We start from the raw sequence: 18,101 nt of genomic DNA, 5'->3' as shown, positions 1-18,101 counted from the left end.
CACTCTATATACGTGATTGGAAGTAGATCATTTGTTCCTTCAGCTCCCAGGCAAGCTTCTAACATCCACAGTAGGGCCTTATATACACGAAACCCTTAACAAGAATGCAGTCATTGTGAAAGTTTTTACAATTTGTTTATGAATTCCAGAAATGAGATGGTGATTGAGATGCTTGACATCTTTATTTTATGCCATTTGGGGTCTTTAGAAATAATCAGTCATTCAAGTGTCATGGGTGCTACAAGAGGCTGTGTTCCCATGGTGTTGTAGAAGGGCATTGCCGCGGCAGTGAAGCTCACGTGCTGTCGTTATGTTTTCTGCACCCGTCCTACCTGCTAAGGGTTAGAGTGCTCCAGAGCCCTCTCTTAGTGCTGAAGTGCAGGGGAAAGCTTGGAATTTCACATACTAAGTAATAGGTGGAATCCTCTATCTGAACATGTTGATCCCAACAACAACAAAAGGTGAATTTAAGAGAGATTTAAATAAATGCTCATGTTTGGCATGTAACTGAGGAATGCGAATGTGATAATATGTGAAATGCATGGTGGAGATAGCATTAGATATAAATACAATTTTAAAAAATCCCAAGACAAAAGGAAAATAAAGGTGTATTTCAAAGGAAGGAAAATCCTCGTGTATATATAAATTTTGCTGGTAAATTATGTTTCACAATTACATTTGTAGTTTAGCTAATGATAACAAATAATGGACATAATATAAAGTTAAGAGAAATGTGTCAGTGTGAAGGCACAGTATTATCTTGTAGTTTGGTTTGTTCTTGAGTAGTTTGAAGATTAAAGTATCTTAGTATTATTGAATGATAATTGTACTTTGAAGCGAACTCCTAATACAACTTTGCACAATAAATACTAATGTTGTTAACTAATATAGTTTTAATCAATGCCTGTCAGTGTTGTAATGTTAAGATATTACTATATTGTTGTAATTAAAAAGGCAAGATAAAAAGCTCAGGTAGTACAGTATATAAAAATGAGCTTTTAATAGTTGGCAGGCCAATGCTGTTATTAAATAGTATTATAGTATTTAAGGTGTGAAATGAATATTTTTCTACTCAGTAGGCAATAGCTCTTACAATATAATGAGCTTACTTGTGAATCTGACACTTGGGTTAAATGCAGAATTCATAGCAGCACAGCTCTAGGGCATATTTTCATATAAGGTCAACCAATAAAAGCCAGGAATAGTTGCAGAATCACACTAAAATGGCCACAAGAATTGTCAGTGAAATTCAGTTTTGAAAATGAAAATTTGTTCTGTTACTATCATAGCTCTTTTAAATCAACTAGAAATAGGTTATTAGAAAAATATGAATGTTCCAACCCTCAAATATCCTTTAGCCTAACAAATCTACGTTGTACTGTTTTGACCGCCTTGGAAATCCTGACCTTTCTTCACAGACAGTTCTGGCTGTCGGCCAGGCACTGACACACTCGGGCTGGTCTGCTTGTGTCTGCGATAGTGACTGGCTTTACTCTGTCATCTGTAAAGTGGACATCATAGTGTCCGACTTGCTTCCTTGTCACAGCTGTTGTAAAGACTGACAGAATTGTGTAAAATGAAGCCTTTTGAAAATCTGAATGCAAAACCATGTGTTTTTATTGGTAGTTCTTTGTGTTCCCCTCATGGAAATCGGCAATTTTTTGCCTCCATCTTTGTGCGCACCCTGGTACAGGCCGAGGCTTTATTAACTTTTGAATCCAGTCTTGAACTGGTCCCCTAAATCTGTATTCTTCCCATTATTTGCTTACATTATTGTGGTCTCAGATGTCAGTTTTAAAGAGGACAGTCTCTGCTTTCTGTTGTTTCAGGTTTTGTTCGGTAATAATATCTAAACATAGTGAGTTGGTGCATGTCTGACCCCAGAGACTTTGGACAAGTCTTAGTTTCCTCACCTCGAGTGTGAGGGCGATAAATCACACTTGCTTTAAGGACTTAATGGGATAATGCCATGTGGCAAATGCCGAGTAAGTTTGAGCTGCTTTTGTCTTCCGGTCAATGCCATCGTTACCGTCATCACCGTTTATCTTCTGGCACTGTAGAATTTGTTTTACACTGCGCTAGTAGAGACACCAAAAGGAAGATTTAAACACAAAATGTCTTACAGGAAAATAACTGTTATCTGTTAGCAGAGAGGGGGCTGAGACAAGCGCCACATGAGGCTTGGAGCTCTCAGCCTCTCCTGTTGTGTTCCAGGCTCCCCGTGTAACAGACACACACACCCAGTAGAGAGAGAAGGGAGATGTGTTAGTACTGGTGTAAGTTCAGAGGAGGGTTTTTGGAATTTTGGCAAATTTTGAAATTTACAATCGATGGACCCTAACTATAGCTTTATGTGCCTCACGCTCACAGACTTGTTCATAGTCTAGGAGGTTTTACTTCGGGTTTGTGGTTTTGCTTCATTGATTCAGATAGAGCCCAGCTTCATTTAACTCCTAAGGCACCAGTGTGGTCATTCCGTGATGCCCGGGTGATAGCCTAGATTTTGTTGTGGAAGTTTTTGTTAAAATTTGATTATTTATCTCCCAACTCATTTGCAGATGTTGCATTAAAGTGGAAAGATTATAAAAACTGAGGAGATATTACTGGTTTATGCAGTCTATTTTGTGCTTTTTAAAGACCCATGTTAATGTTTTCTGTTAGATGAAATGAGCTTTCTCTGGGTCTTATTTAACCATGAAAACTGAGAGACTGTTGCTGGGTGTGAAAGAAGGAGTTGCCGACGCACAGCTGGCAGTGGACATTTAACTTAGGGACTGCAGCACCTGGCCCTTTGGTGGAGGGACTGCTCCCTCTCCCCCCTCCCCTCCCCAAGGGCAGCTGACCTTCTCCTCTCCAAAGAGGCGAGCCCCTTGCCAGCACATATGACTACAGACTATTACATTAATCTGTTTAGCTGTAGTACCAGCTGCTTGCATGTTTTTAATTATCTTATTAGATGGGATAACAGTGACCTATGAAATAAATTGAAGGTGAACATTTTTAAACTTTCCCTTTTTTACCCTCTGTTTCTAAATATCTTTATTGATCCAATTATGATATTCTGCAAAAGTTCATTTGGAAGTCTGTATGGTTTTTGAGTCACTGTAATGCTTCGTAAAGCAAAATGTTATAATTACCAATACAGAAAATAACTTCGTTTTTGCCTCATTTTTGATAAGATTTAGGTTGTGTTTATGTAGCCACAAATTCATGTTAAAATCTGTTGGTTTAATAGTTTAGAGAAAACTCTGATCAGTTATTGGCATTCACTGGGAAGCTCACAATAGTGCTTAGATTTCAGACGTCTTAGCACTGTATAAATGGCATAGGGTAGAATATAAATCATTGTAGGTTATTTTTAAATAAATTTGTATATTTAACTCTGATTTTCTAGATTCTGTATACACAGTGGTAAATCACCTAGCTGACCCTAATTATTTTTACAACTTAATTTCACACAGTACCATTTCTGAGTGTATTTTCCCAAGCTGTGCCATTAGGAAAAGTGTACTGTCTTCTGGATTTTTGACAACTGGATAATTTTCAAGTAGTACTTGAAATTAAATGTTGACTTCAAGAGACAGTTCAAAATAATAATGACCAGTGGTTGTTCAAAGTCTTAACCCTTAAACCAAAATTGTGATAATTTAGTCAGAAACCCTGATGTTGAATTTAAAAACATAGGTAGTTAGATGCAAAAAAGGATTGTAAAATACTTAATGTGTCATTTGAATTAGGAAATCCTCTAAGTGGCATAGTGGGGTGATTTGAGCCTTGAAAATGTTTTAGTCCTAAATGCTTACAAGCTATACATTATTTTTTTTAATAAAGTTATATTCATACTTTTTGGCTTCTTAGTTTTTTTCCTCTAAAGAAAGACCAAATTACATAATTCAAAAGAACTTTTGTTGAAGTAGTAAGGGGAGCTTTCCCCTTTATATATTTTATTTTCTCTTTAAGGAAAGAAAATAAAAAGCCACTTTGGCTCCAGAGTACTGGTGATAAAATTTCTTGATGTTGATCAGAGCTCCCAAAGTTGCCTCCCTTTTTCAATACGGTATGTTTTATAGCCCACAGAGTCAAAGGATTTTGAAGTTAGTAAAAAGATTTTAAGACTTCTCAGAGGGGAAGGTACAGCTCAGGTGGTAGAATGCAGGCTTAGCATGCATGAGGTCCTGGGTTCAATCCCCAGTATCTCCATTAAAGAAAAAATAATAATATTAATAAATAAACCTGATTACCTCCCCCTACAATCAGTCAATCAATGTTGTTGGTTTAGCTTTTTGAATTTAAAAGTTGTAATTTCCTGAATAAGAAAAAATACATTAATTTGAACTTTCTTTAGTCATTGAGGAAATTTAAAAAATTAGGCTTCAGGTTTTATCACAAAGCTGTTATATATCCTATTTACATGTAATGAATAATTTGGGAGAATGTGGGAAATAACTTTACATCATTTACATTTATTTTTAGTATAATACCTTTTCCTCCCCCCATTTGCATGTAAGAGTGTCCTCTGTCTCTTGAAATAACAATGAAGCAGTGGCTCAGCATATTAGAGATAATAGGGCAAAAGCATATTTTGGATTTAAAATTTAGAAATCTGGGTTCTGGTTATACTTTTAGAATGATATACATTTGTTAATCTGTTATTTTTAAGAATATGGAATCATAGAATCAATTTAATTGCTGAACGTTATACTGTGTTAATTTGTTCCAGCTGCTATAACAAAATACCAGAGACGAGGTGGCTTATAAACAACAGAAATTTACTTCTCACAGTTCTAGAGGCTGGGAGGTTCCAGGTGAGGATGCTGGCAGATTTGGTGTATGATGGAGCCCACTTCCTGGTTCCTAGATGGAGTCTTTTAACCGTGTTCTCCCGTGGCTGAGGGGCACGCGAGCTCTCTGGAGTCCTCTTCCGTAAGAGCATTGATCCCATTCATTAGGGCTCATCCCTGGTGACCTAATCACCTCCCAAAGTCTGCACTCCCAAACACTATCACACTGGACACCAGGATTCAAAATATGAATTTGGGGGCCACGTTCAGTCCACAGCATTTACTACAGGAAAGAGAGACCAGCCTGAGTTCCGTGTCTTGCTCCTTCTCCACCCACTCATCCTAGGTTCCTACGGCCTGGCCATTTTAATTATTTTTCCAGGACATAGCTTAGTAAATAGATGAAAAAGGAGGACCTAGAATTAGGGTTTCTTTGCTGATTCTTAGAATAATGCTTTCCTCAGTTGGATGTGTTGCCTGTATTTTGTTGAGAACCTATGTAATTTTATGACACCAACTCTTTAAGTTCTTAAGAATAAATACATGATTTAGGGAAACAGTTTGGGAAAAGCACACAGAGAGAAATAAGACAGACTAAAGTTTACGTGTTAGCGCCACCACTTACTGACTGTGTGACCTTAGGTAAAGTGATTAACCTCCCCGAGTCCTGGTTAGCTCATTTGTAAAACCGGAGTTTTACCAGCTCCTGTGTCACAGACTTGTAGGGCGCACACCTGCAAGTGTGCGGAGCCCCGGCGCAGTCACCGAACACATAGGAGGGAGCAAATCCTAGTTTTTTTCTTTCTCTCTTTTCTAACATTTCCTTTGAGTTTTAAATGATTTTTTCACCTAACAAAGTTGTCCTTTGTCTCAGAAAAGTACTTTAAAAATTCTGTACACTTCTAAAGTGGCAATAAGTGAGTATTTAGGGAGCGAGGTACAGTTATCTATAAAAGGTCAGCTCTACAGTCGTACAGTTATCTGTAGATTATAGATTTCTATTCAGCCCCACCAACTTATCATCAGATTTTCTTAGTTCTTGTTTTCATATTTGCCCAAGTAGCACCACAACTTTTATAGTTAAATGATAATTTCAGAGAGCACAAAATGTGTAACTTTTGTATTTTCTGGACACCAAAATCAGAATATTACTTTTTCTTCTTACCTCCATAATGGAGCCACATTTGAGAGAAGGAAAAAAAAAATCACATTTGAATGATAAATATATCTTCTTGAAGTAGCTTTATTATTTTTATGGTCCTAGAACTGGTCAGTAGCTACGTTTCTCTGTAATGTATAACCTGTCTGAACTAATTATTAATCACTTCAGGCTCTGGAAATACACAACCTTTTGTTTAAATAATTAACGGGTTTGCTTGCATTTACATCCACAAATTAACATAACCCAGACTGACCGGAGCACACACGTTACAGTGTGAGTTCTTTTCCTGCACAAGCCCCTTCAAGCCCTTTTTATTATCTGTAGACAGGCTTTGGGGAAAATTTTTTTCCTCTTTGTTTATTTACAAAGTCAGCTGCAAGCTTCAGTCAACCAAGGCTGTGTAAATGTTTATCTTTGAAAAGACAGGCATACATTTGAAATGGGAGGATAAAGCTGCCATGAGTCAGTCGGCAGGAGAGACCCTTCCCCTGGAAGAACGTCTGTCTGCCCTGGACAACCCTGGCAGCCCCTCTGTCACTGTGTGACGTGTGTCAACAGGCGGCACTTTGTAGGGATGGCGCTGAAGTAGATTTAATTAAATAGTTGGTCAGTAATATTGAAGTGTGTTACTGGATCTATACTTTGAGAAAATAATGCATAAAATTAAGAGTTTAAAAGTGGAAAGTTATAAATCTCTTGAAACATTTTACAAATAGCATGCTTATTTATCGACTTATAGATCTCCTTTATATTTATGTAGTTAGCGTGTGTAATGCTTAATTTCTGGTTTATGATTTGATGGACAATTTGTTGTCTCAAAGATATAGTTGAAGGGTGGAATTTTCATAGACTATTTTAAGAAAAATGGATTTTCAATATTTGTCTGTTTCCTGTATCAGATTGCCTTGCCTTTTGAGGGAAGGGGCAGTGATTAGTAATCCTATTTTTTCATTTATTACTAATCCGGAGCTTTCACAAGTACCTTCCTGGCATTTGTTTTTATATAGACATATATATATATGTGTGTGTACACATATGTATGTATAATACGTATGTATTGTATTGTATGTTATATATGTATTATATATATATGACAATTTATTGTTATCAAGAGAGCTAACCTATCTTCAGTCATTCTGCAGGTCTTTACTGTACACCCATTACTGGCAGCCAGTGTGCCAGACCCAAAGCCAGACAAATCACACACCCTGCCCTTGGCGCACTTGTGAGCTGGGAGAGGGGACAAACGTGGAGGCCACCACCACAGATGATGACTGGTGTTACAGTGGGGACTCTGACCAGGATCTAGGGGATACCAGACGAGCTAGTTAAAATTGAGGGTGGGTAGTGGTTGGGAGGAAGACAGGTTTGCTGGACTTACCGGAGGAACCAGAGTTTTCCATGAGGTGAACAGTATGAACAAGCTCTGGCTGTGCGTTCTTTGGGGTTCTTGGTAGATTTGACTGGCCTTACATCTGTCGATCACAAGCTCGTACAACATGGGTGTTTACACACATCTGTTTCATTGTGGCAGTGTTGTTACTTTGCAGGAACTGCTGTTTTGACAGTGTTGAAGTTTTCAATTTCAGTATATCATAACTGCTTGATATATTTAAATCAGTGATCAGAAATTTTAACTGGGAGTTGAAAATGTGAGTCTTTAAATTGCACAAAATTATATGAAATAGTTGGTAATGATACAATTGAGGATGAATATTATGTGCCTAGAAATAAGGGGAAAATCAATAAAGCAGCTATGGAATAAAAAATAGCCTGCTAATGAGAGAATATTTGAAATTTAAAAGAAGTCCTAGTATCATTGGAACATATGGGCATAGTTTTCATTCCATGATTATAGATGCCATGTTCTGAGATAGATGCAGAAGTACTTGGTCTGGGTGACGTACTCAAGGAGCTGCAAAGACTGTATTTCCAGCTACTTGTTCCGATGAGAAAAGCAGTCCAGATGACATGCCCGAGCCTCTGAGCCCATGTGAAGCAAGACAGGGTGGTTGAACACCATCTCTTAGCCTCATTCCAGTTTTCAGTGTGCTTCTAGGTCTTAAATCTCCCTCAAGCGGCAGAACCGGGCACAGACCTCTGATTTCTGGATTTGGTTCGGTTCGCAGTGATACGTTTGTAATCTCCAAAGTGACCGCTGCTGCTTGCCTGCCCGCCCCTCCCCCACCTTGCACAGGGCCACCCCCAGAGCCTGCGTCTCTCCCTTCTTTTCTGACTTTGTAAGTTGAATGGGGACCATTTTTTTCCTCCTGCGAGATTTGGGGGAAGGTGGGGGGAGTAGGATAAATAAAGCCAGAGCGGTCCATTTGGCATTTTTAACACCCAACCCTGTCTCCCACTGCCACCTGAGCCGCTGATGGAACCTGCTTCCAGAGGAGGGACCCCATTTTCCTGCCTCTGTCTCTCTAGGTGCCATTCCTAATTATAATATTTTTTAAAGTTCTGTTGTAAAATGAAACTTTTCTCATGGTGCTAATTTTCAGTCTTATAGTAGCATTCCATGCAACAACTCAATGAAAACATCTCACTCGCGTTCATTATGAAGATCTCTGTGGTCATATAATTAAATTTTTGTGGCATCCATTTGGGAACATCTGAATTATTGAGTGTATGAATTAACAAAATAGCAAATAGCAAAATAACAAAAGGTCTTTTATAAAATCAGGACTAGATTTGGGTTCTTTTGAAGTTGATGAACTTGCAAATCATATAAGATTCCAGCAGTGGAGAATACTTCTGCTTATTAACACAGGACTTTTTATGAAGCATAATTTAATCTGGGCAAGGAGGTCACGGGAAAACGGCTTATCTTCCACCATGATGCTGAGCAGCTGTTTTTGAAAATCAGAAAGAGAAACACGACTCACACTGATGTTCAGGCCTGCATGGGAAGCAGCCTGTGGGCTTCATTTCAGGGTCTCCACGGGGTCCAGTGTCAAGAAAAGGGGATTTTCCCTCTTTCTTTGGAAATGCGGTAACATACCAGTTATGTAGGTCGGATTTCAAATAGCTTCAGCCAAGGAGAATATAATCAGATGGTTTATGTTGTTGAAATAGGCTAGAATGTATGATGGTTTAAAGTCGTGTTTGTTGTCTTTATTTTTAAAAAAGACAAACAGAGCAAGCAACAGAAGGGTACAGATTTCAGATTTCTAAAAGCTAATAGACCGTCATTTTACGAATCGGTCGCTGGTAGCCTGACAGTGATGGCCGTGAGGGAAATGCCGCTAAAAAGCAGGATGGAAAACTCCAGAAGCCAAGCAAGTGAAGTCATCTGATGTAGGAGCAAATAGCCATGCATTTTCCAAACATATATTACATCTGGAGTAAAATTCCTTGAAGTCTTAGAAACATTTTGATACTCTGAACATCATTTGTGTTGAGAAAATCACTTACAGGGCATACATAGGCCTTTCACCATGATGGGTAAATTGGATATTTGAGCATGGGTTTTTTAAATTAGTGCATTGTTTCCTTTTTAACTATAAACGAATGCTGTTTTCTAGTCACCCGGGTATTTCCTTACTTTTTCAGGGGCCCATGTAAAATTGTTTTCCCAGGTATGTTAATCCAGACAAATTATAAAGTCGATAAAGTACAAATTGACCTTAAACTCGAGTTTATTTTATCACATGGCCCACTGATCCTCATTTTAAATTACCATTTCCTGTATGTATGAGCCAGTCATTGCCGAGTATGGTTATATGATGCTCGTGGTCCAAGTCTCAGGTCTGATTCTTTCCAGCATTGATCATTTCTGGTGTGTCACTGTCATCACTAAAGATTTGCTTTTCTAACTTTTATGTGTGTATGTGTGTGTGTGAGAGAGAGAGAGAAAGAGAGAGAGGTGAAAGGAAGCAGGGGGCAGTGGGTGGTGGTGCTGGAGACAGAAACAGATGGTGACAGGCCATGAGATGAGATTCAAAAACTAAGAAAAGGAAAAAAAAACACTTTTACATGGATATCTGATTTTACTTAGAGTTAATTTTATACTGTGTTACATCCACTTGATTTCATAACCACTTGCATTGTTTAACTTTCAGCGTGTATCTGTCTGCTTTCCCTGCTGACACTGTGACTCTCATGTGTACATCTTTATATCTGTTGAACCGTTACAGTTGGATGTATATATGAATGGTTTATCATCCTTAAAACACTTTGAGTTTCACTGTCCAATATAGGAACCACTGGCAACATAAGGCTATTTAAATTTAGGTTTAAATTAATTAAAATAAAATAAAATAAGTCATTTTTCAGTTATGCTATAGCCATGTTTCAGCTGCTTCATAGCCATATGTGATTAGTGATTATCATATTGGACAGTCAGAGAACATTTCTGTCATCTCAGAAAGTTCTGTCACACAGTGCTGATTTAGAGGTTGTCAAATGAATGAATTCAGTTAAAATATAATCCACTTAAATCTTTTTAAGAGAAAATATTTGTTTCAAAAGTACATGTATTTCTATAGGTGTAATTCCCTACAAGTCAACCCAGTCTTGGAAAACACGGTTTAAGGGAAAGGATTGCCCTTTAATTAGAATGTGAGATTTTGGTAAATAAATGCTTTGTTTCTAAATTACTAGAAAATAAATTGTTTTCCATGCTATAAATATTTCCCTTGCATTATCGTTTACATTATAGATGTGTGGTAAAGTGTTTATCATATAGAGAATAAGATATCAAGTCCATGCATGCTTGTCAGCACTAATACCCCAGCAATAAGGGCAGGCTGGGGACGAAGGAGGTGGGGAGGGCCCCGCGGAGGTGTCTCAAAGAGGGGGCTTTCCTTACTTACTGATTATGTCAGAAACATCAGTAAGCCGTGGGCCATAGAACACGTTCATTTCAGACAGCTTCATGGAGATTGTCGGGTCCAGGTCCTTTGCTCACCTCGTTTCTAAATGCTTGATCCTTTGATTAGTAATATAAGGACCTTTATTATGTGCTTAATTTTTTACAACCTTGTGATACAGCTTGTCTTATTTCTTTTCTCAACGCTCATTTGCTGAGTTTACCTACTTTAATATGATTCTGAATTTAGGAGCTCTTAAACACTGTAATTTTAAGAAAATAATACATTTTTTAAAAATTGAAAGAGTATTCTAGCTGACAGTCCAGCACCGTTGCTCAGTTTTTTGTGTCCTTGTGGATATTCAGGTGAAAGCTCGCGTTTTCTCAGTTCACAGTTAAATCCAAACCCAAATCAAAACATCATCATAAATTAATTTTAACAAACCACCACACAGTGAGCTATTTGTTGCCTTTGTCTCAGTGGAGCCTCATCACATGAGAACATATCTCACCTAGAAAGACGAAGAAATCCATTTTAAGCTTGTAATTGTGAGGTGTTTTTATATGTATATATATATGTATAAGTAATATGCCCTGATGTTTCATTATGGAGGAAAAAAGAGCTTTAAATAAAAGTAAGTTTTTAAAAATTCCTGATACAGGAAGCAAAAAAGCCAGTACAGTTTCTAATTGCCTTTTAGAGTCTCTGAGTTCCCTCATTACCTGTGATTTAAGCTAAAAATGAGGTAATTATAGATAACATCAGTGTTTATCTGGTTGATCTTGGCACCTGCAGTCCTAATGTTGTAGCTTACCCAGATCTGGTGCCACACTTTACAGTCTGATGCTGACATCCCTAATTTACACTTCTCATATTTCCATTGATTTTTAGGTTTACATGTTCCTTGTTCTATTTGAATAGTATTTTAAAAATCATACCTTTAAAACGGTATAAAGGCGCATGCTCTTTTAGGTGGAATATTGGAATCGTGGTACAGTCCTTTCATTAATAGAAATCTTTCCCTAATATATTTCTATACAGCCTTAAAAACTTCTTGTGTCCTTTTCCCTTTGCATTCAGTAAAGCAAATGTGATTGTAATTAACATGGCAGTCTTTTCAAATATTGGCATGCACTTTAGGATTATAAAATTGTTTAAACCTTTTTGCATCAGGTGCAGTTTTTTTTTGCTTGGAAGGTGCTTCTCCACCTTCGACATATCCTATGCGTCTAACTCTGATCTTACTTACCCCACTTATAGGCCACATTCCTTTGGCCTGGCCTTTAGTTCTGCTGTTACTCTAGCCACATCTCAAAAACGAGATGACCACAGTTGACAGGCCGACCTTGGAAACCACAGGGCCATCTCTGAGAGCTCCTGTACCACCCACCCCCTGGCACACCCCCCAGCCCCACCCACCGGGACTTACTGACCTTTCCTGTGGGATGAGCCCTTCTCTGCTCCACCGAGCAACTTCATCAGTAACAGCCAAAGCAGCTGTCTTAATCAGGTATCAGAGATGTTCAGTACCAGCTGTAGGGAGTCACTGGGCTCTTCTCAGTTACTGTAGTGGCCTGGCTTTTTTAAGTTAGCTCCACAGAGACATTGTCCCCTGTCTAAATAAAGCCAGAAAATGGGGTAGAAAGCATCATATAAAATATACAATGTGAACTTGTTTTCTCTATTATATCTTCATTTGGGACGATTCAAAAATATTTTTTCCAGAATTGCCATGTCATTTATGCATAATTTAGGTTACAAAAGTATTTAAACAATTAAATTTAGAAAGTGCTAACTAGTTGCATTCTAATTTTATGTGCATATCTTGGGAAAATACTACATTAAAATATATAATTAGAAAGATATCTCTTTATGATTATAAGCTGTATTTATTCACTGCATATTCTAGTTGATTTCCATGTTAAAAAAAAAAAAAGCTGCAAGAGGCTTAACTACCTAAATAGGTCTTCTTAGCGGGAAGGCATCAGTTGGTGCTGCAAAAATTAATTCCACTCACTTAGAAATGATTGCAGCACTCTTGGCCAATGAATGTTCTTCTCTGAGGAGCACAGAGATGGGCTCAGAGTCCTCCTCAACACAGTGCTTCCAAGGCAGCCACGACTAATCCATTACATTGGCAGGGGAAATGAAGCAGCCAGTTTCTGCCTCTCCTTGCTTAGATGCTGGTTTCCAGGGACTGGGTGCCTGCAGTGCAGATTAGTTGCCACTAGATGGCACTAGTGCCTTGTCAGCAGTTTTTACGACCCCGGTCTCTAACCTGTTCCATTGGAGGCAGTTATGCACTCAAGTGTCCCCTGCGTTCTTAACCACTCTCAGTATTTGTTGACTTACCTTCTCAGCCCAACTGGTGAAAACTTATCTCTGTACCTTTGGCCTTAATGTTCAAAAACTGCAAATGTGAGGAAGATATAAAGTCACATTCCTATCTCGCCTTGTTGCCAGAGGCCATTTTTTGTCCTTTGATGTGTGGACTATCATGTTCCCTCTGGTGCTGTCTCCATGTTATCCATGAAGAGGCGTTTCCTAATTCTCCTTCCTTTTCACTCTTGACAACTTATATAATGTTTCTGGGCCTCAGCTTTGTCATTCAGAAAGGGGTTAAAAATATACCCTCCCAGGAAAGGTGTTAGAGAAGTTAAAAGTGATTTACCTAAAATATTATATATATCATAAATGGATTTTTTTAGCATTTAAAAAGCATCATTGCTAGATTTTTGCTGTTGGAGCCTTTTTTCGTTGTTGTTATGTAAGACAAAGTTTAGCAACTATCGTTCCTTTATTTTTGTTAATTAAACTGAAAAATTCCCCCACTGACTCCTCAATGCTTACTATTCTGTTCCCAGGCCTTTCTCTGAGTTCAGGAGTATAGTCCATGGTTCATATTTGTGATTGGAAAAAGCTTTTATTTTGGTCCAGCTCCCCTCAAAGGGCTCCACTTTTCAACATTTTGTCCTCTATGGACTGTTTAAACCTCTGATAGCTCAGTTTTGGGGTGGCGTTTCAGTGCCTGTGGTGCAACTACGTATCATTTTCTACACTGAGTTTTAGTAGGTAAAACACTATTTCTCCTCTGTACTACCACGGTGCTTTGCCTTTATCATCTTAATTGTTGGTTTACACATTCATCTACCCCCTTTCCTGAATGCTTTTTTTTTTATTTCTTTGAGTGCTAAGCACAGAGTCGGCACTGAATAAATGTGTATTATGTTTACTCTGTATCACAGTTGGTTAATGAAACGCTATCCCGTAGAAGAGAAAGACAATTAATGGATTATCTTGTGGCCTCTGCGTTTCTCTGTTAGAGCTCTCCATCACTTTGAGATGTTAGTCCTTAATTGGAACTATAAGCACCTAGGAATAAATTTAAATGGTTGTGAATTTCAGAGATGAGGTTTCCATCCCACAGGCCTCAGTCTCCTTTTCTCTTTACCAACACTGTAATCAAGGCACAGGGTCTTATTTAAGCTAACAAATAATTATCCTTCATTACATAAGTGGAATGGAACTTGACCTTAAAAGGCTGCTTAACTTGACGAGATGGCGGTGGATCTCAGCACCAGCTGTGTCTGCTCTCACAGAGGCTTTGGTGCCTGTGACTTGACGTTGAAGAGGCTGGGGGTCATGGTCCCCTCCAGACTGCATGGCCTCATCCCAGTTCTGATTCCATTTGAGATTTGCGCTTTGGTACCCAGACCACAAGCTGTTTAAACATCCTCACGTTTTCTGAGACGTCCTCCTGTAATGGTGTCAGTACTCGTTTCTGGTCTGGTCTTCGAGGATTAGTACAAAGTGGATAAAAACAAACCTGGATAATAGTGATGTGGGTAATCTGTGTGAAATTGTTGGGAAATGGATAATGTATTTAAAATACTATAGGTACTGCAGTTGGACTAAAGTGATTCTGTTTTAAGCCAAGAATTCAGTGAGCATGTCTTTGAACCTGGAGTGACTAAGAATCACTTATGCATGAAAATGATGGAAGGAGCATCAAGAGGAAATAAGTCTTAGGTTTCATTTAGACACAGAAAGCTTCAATGTGTGAAAATCAAAATAATTGGGTTAAAAATACTGATACATGGCAGAACGATGTGATGTCTTTAATTAATGAAAAACTCTCTTGGACCAATAAGTCACACCAAAATAAGAGCAGTGTTATAAGTATTGTTAACAATAACATTAATTTTTTCAATGTTAGACTATGTTGGGCACCCTTCTGAGGACTTTCCATGTGTTTTAATTCTCATAATGATTATTTGAGGTTGATTCTATTACTGTTCCATTTTACAGGTGAGGCAGCAGAGGCACAGAGAGGTTACATAACTTGGCCATGCTTGTAGAGCTGATAAAGTGTGTACTGTTCCTGCGCGCATGGCCATCTTTTTATCCCTGAGATGTGACTCTGATGTCTGTTCTCAAATATCATATAACGCTTCAAAGAGGCGAAGCCCAAGAAAGGAAGTTTTTTAAAAAAAAGAAAATAACCCAAAAGCATGAAAAATTTCAGTTCCATTAATGGTACAAACACAAGTAAAATAAAAATGAAATACTATTTTCTTTTATGAATAGGGTGGTGAAAAGAAGAAATTTTCAGAGTAGTGGCAGGAATTTATTCTTCCGGGATAAGGTTGGAGTGTGTGTCCCATGGGTCACCCTTAGCCAAAGAGTCCCCGGCAGCAGGAGACCTGGTGTGGTTGGAGATCAGAGCCACAGGGCTGAGGCTGGACATCCTCCTGCTCGTGACATTAGGGATGTGCCATTGCCTTGGTCTCTCTTCTGGAAAACTCGAGGAGATGCAGCCCGCCTCACAGTCAGGGTGCTGAACTTGAGGTGAGCGGTTGGTTCTGTTCCTGGCTCTCAGATCGCATGGTGTCCAGCTGTCCTTCCCCAAAACGATCAGGGTCCGGCTAGTGACAACTGCACGTATTCAAAGAAGGATGATTGAGGGCTTTCAAGGCTTCCTTTTGAGTTAGTCTCTCTGAAGAGATTACCAGGGTTTCAGCTTTGATAAGAAATTGTAAGTTGTAAGTTTACTGTGGCATTAGGACATCTGCGAGAAATTTCATAAAGCCGGACTCAGTGGCCTCAACTATTGACAAACGATTCTTGATGTTTAGTTTGGTACAAGATACAGGGAATGTAGGTTTGCTTCCTTCATTCAAACTCGGTAAATGGTTTGGGACAATTAATTTCCAATTGTCTCCCAGCAGAGCAGATTGACTTGTATATTAATGAGGTACAGGTGTGAGGCCCCTGGTGCCTGCATGCCTGGGAGGCAGGCTTCCATTGTTTCTCTGCTCGGTCTTGGGTGTGCGAGGGACTCAAGCTTGCCTTTAACAGTTTTTGCAGTGAGGCTTTTAAATTTTTTGATTTTTTTTTTCGGATTTGCCTGCACCTGCTAAAATTTCAAAACTGATCATGTAGAAAAATGTGGCAGAGAATTCAATAGTAAATAGTACGGAAAATTAAAGAAAGTCGTCTTCTATTATATGTAACTGCCCAGCCTTCCATTACAGAGAAATGAGTTCATTTAGACAGATATTTCACATGAGAAGTCAAGAGAATCTGTGGCACACTTTTTTTGTTGTGTATTTTTGGAGCAGGGATAGCTTTGTCAGTGGCTAAAGCAGTCATATACTTAGATTAATATTCATTTTTCTCTAGTTTATGCACGGAACTGCACTACCAGCCTTTTAGAGGAAAGGGGCTAGCCTCCGTAGACATTATGAATTTCAGGAGCTGGCATAATTATAGCGATCTCCATATTCATTAAATCTACGGAAGAACTCTGTCCAAAAAGACAGCCAGGCGTTCAGAAACAGTACACAATTAAATATATACATCTTTAAAGTTGCATCTCTTAGACTTATTTAAAAGTAAATTGCTGTAGCACTCCTCTCCAAGCAGAATTGTAACAAAAGGATCCCCATTTCTCACGTCTAGGAAGGAATGGGAGGAACTCTTCGTAAACAACAACTACTTGGCAACAATACGGCAGAAGGGGATTAATGGGCAGCTGAGAAGCAGCAGGTTCCGCAGCATTTGCTGGAAGGTAAGCAGGAAATACTTATTTACAGCTCGTGTCCACAGCATATCAGCACATCACCTGATGCCCTGGAAGATCAGCCATGCGGGGACCACGGAGTTTTCCAGGAGACCTCACTCCACCCGTGTTTATCTTTCCCGGGATGTTTGCTGCTAAGGTTGAACAGCCTCAGACCTGGGGAACTGGTGACAGTGAAGGAGCCCCTTGAGATAACGGTCTTCTCATCTCAGTTGATGGCCTGGGACTCAAAGCGATCCCTTCAGTTTCCCCAGAGGCGTTTGCAGAAATTCTTGGAGCTGAGTAGGAGCTGGAGGGCGAGGGTTTCAGATTCCTATTGTCTCGGGTGCCTCGCTTAGTCATTCTCCCGCTTCTCTTCATCAGTAGCAGCTGGAAAAGATTTCTCAGCTTTTTTACTGGAAAGTACCTGAAGGGGGGCAGCCTGAAGAAGTGGAAGGAAATGAGGCGGGTCTCCTTCCCGAGCAGGCCATCAGCACCACGCGCGGGATGATCTGCAGTATCTTTCCTCGCTTGGACACATGTGCCTTTTTGTTCTCTCAAAATGAATTAGTTTAGATTCAGACTCATTTTTAAAATGACTTCTATTGAAAGTTTTTTAGGGCTTATCTGCGTAAGTTGAGCATACGGAGCCTGCAAGTAAAGACAGTCAGGAACACATAATGTATTAGACAGTTTTAAATTTAATAATTTAGATTTAATAATTAAAATACATTTTTCTTCTGTGAGATGCAGGCAGTAAAGGCAGGGGACGTGCTGCTGGAGTGGCTGTGTCCCAGGGCGCCTGCCCCGCCCCCGGCTCCTTGTTGTTTAACTTTGTCTCCTTCCTTTGCTAAAAATAAACACAAATCCAGATTTATTTTAATGTTGTATTAAACTAAATTAAATCAAATTTGTCTTTTTAAGAATGCTCGTTATTTTCATAAGCTGATTGCTGGTTGTAAATTACATTTTCTGCGGTAAAAGGGATGACTTCACTTCTCAGGCTGTGTCCTCAGATTGTTCTTTTCTGTCCTTTACCTGCTTCTTTGAAGACAAATCTTCAACCTCGAAATTACAGATTGGACCTTGTGCCTGTTAATACACCTCATCACCCCCATTAATACAAGAATGTAAAATAGGATTGTACTTGAACCTCAATTAATGTCTCTTGTTCATTTCTAATTAAGTCTGGAGGGAAGGTTGATCCCATTTTTGTGGTGTAACTTTTGGGATTTTGTTGTTTGGCCTTTCTTCACTTTTTGTTTTGTCCAAATGTGTATGTT

The 18,101-nt window shown here is 38.9% G+C and overlaps 1 protein-coding gene across 2 annotated transcripts in view; it reads left to right on the top strand.

The window, feature by feature from the left end:
- TBC1D5 (TBC1 domain family member 5) overlaps positions 1 to 18,101 on the top strand; it is a 497,763-nt gene that overhangs the window by 251,726 nt on the left and 227,936 nt on the right. For both annotated transcript variants that reach the window (XM_072946459.1, XM_072946400.1), the window contains exon 6: positions 16,719 to 16,827. In XM_072946459.1, the coding sequence (XP_072802560.1) occupies positions 16,719 to 16,827 (109 nt within the window). The remainder of the gene's footprint in view (positions 1 to 16,718; positions 16,828 to 18,101) is intronic.

The sequence above is a fragment of the Vicugna pacos genome, chromosome 1, assembly GCF_048564905.1.
Source record: "Vicugna pacos chromosome 1, VicPac4, whole genome shotgun sequence".
NCBI classification, from domain to species: domain Eukaryota; kingdom Metazoa; phylum Chordata; class Mammalia; order Artiodactyla; family Camelidae; genus Vicugna; species Vicugna pacos.
This window is presented reverse-complemented; position numbering and strand designations above follow the sequence as displayed.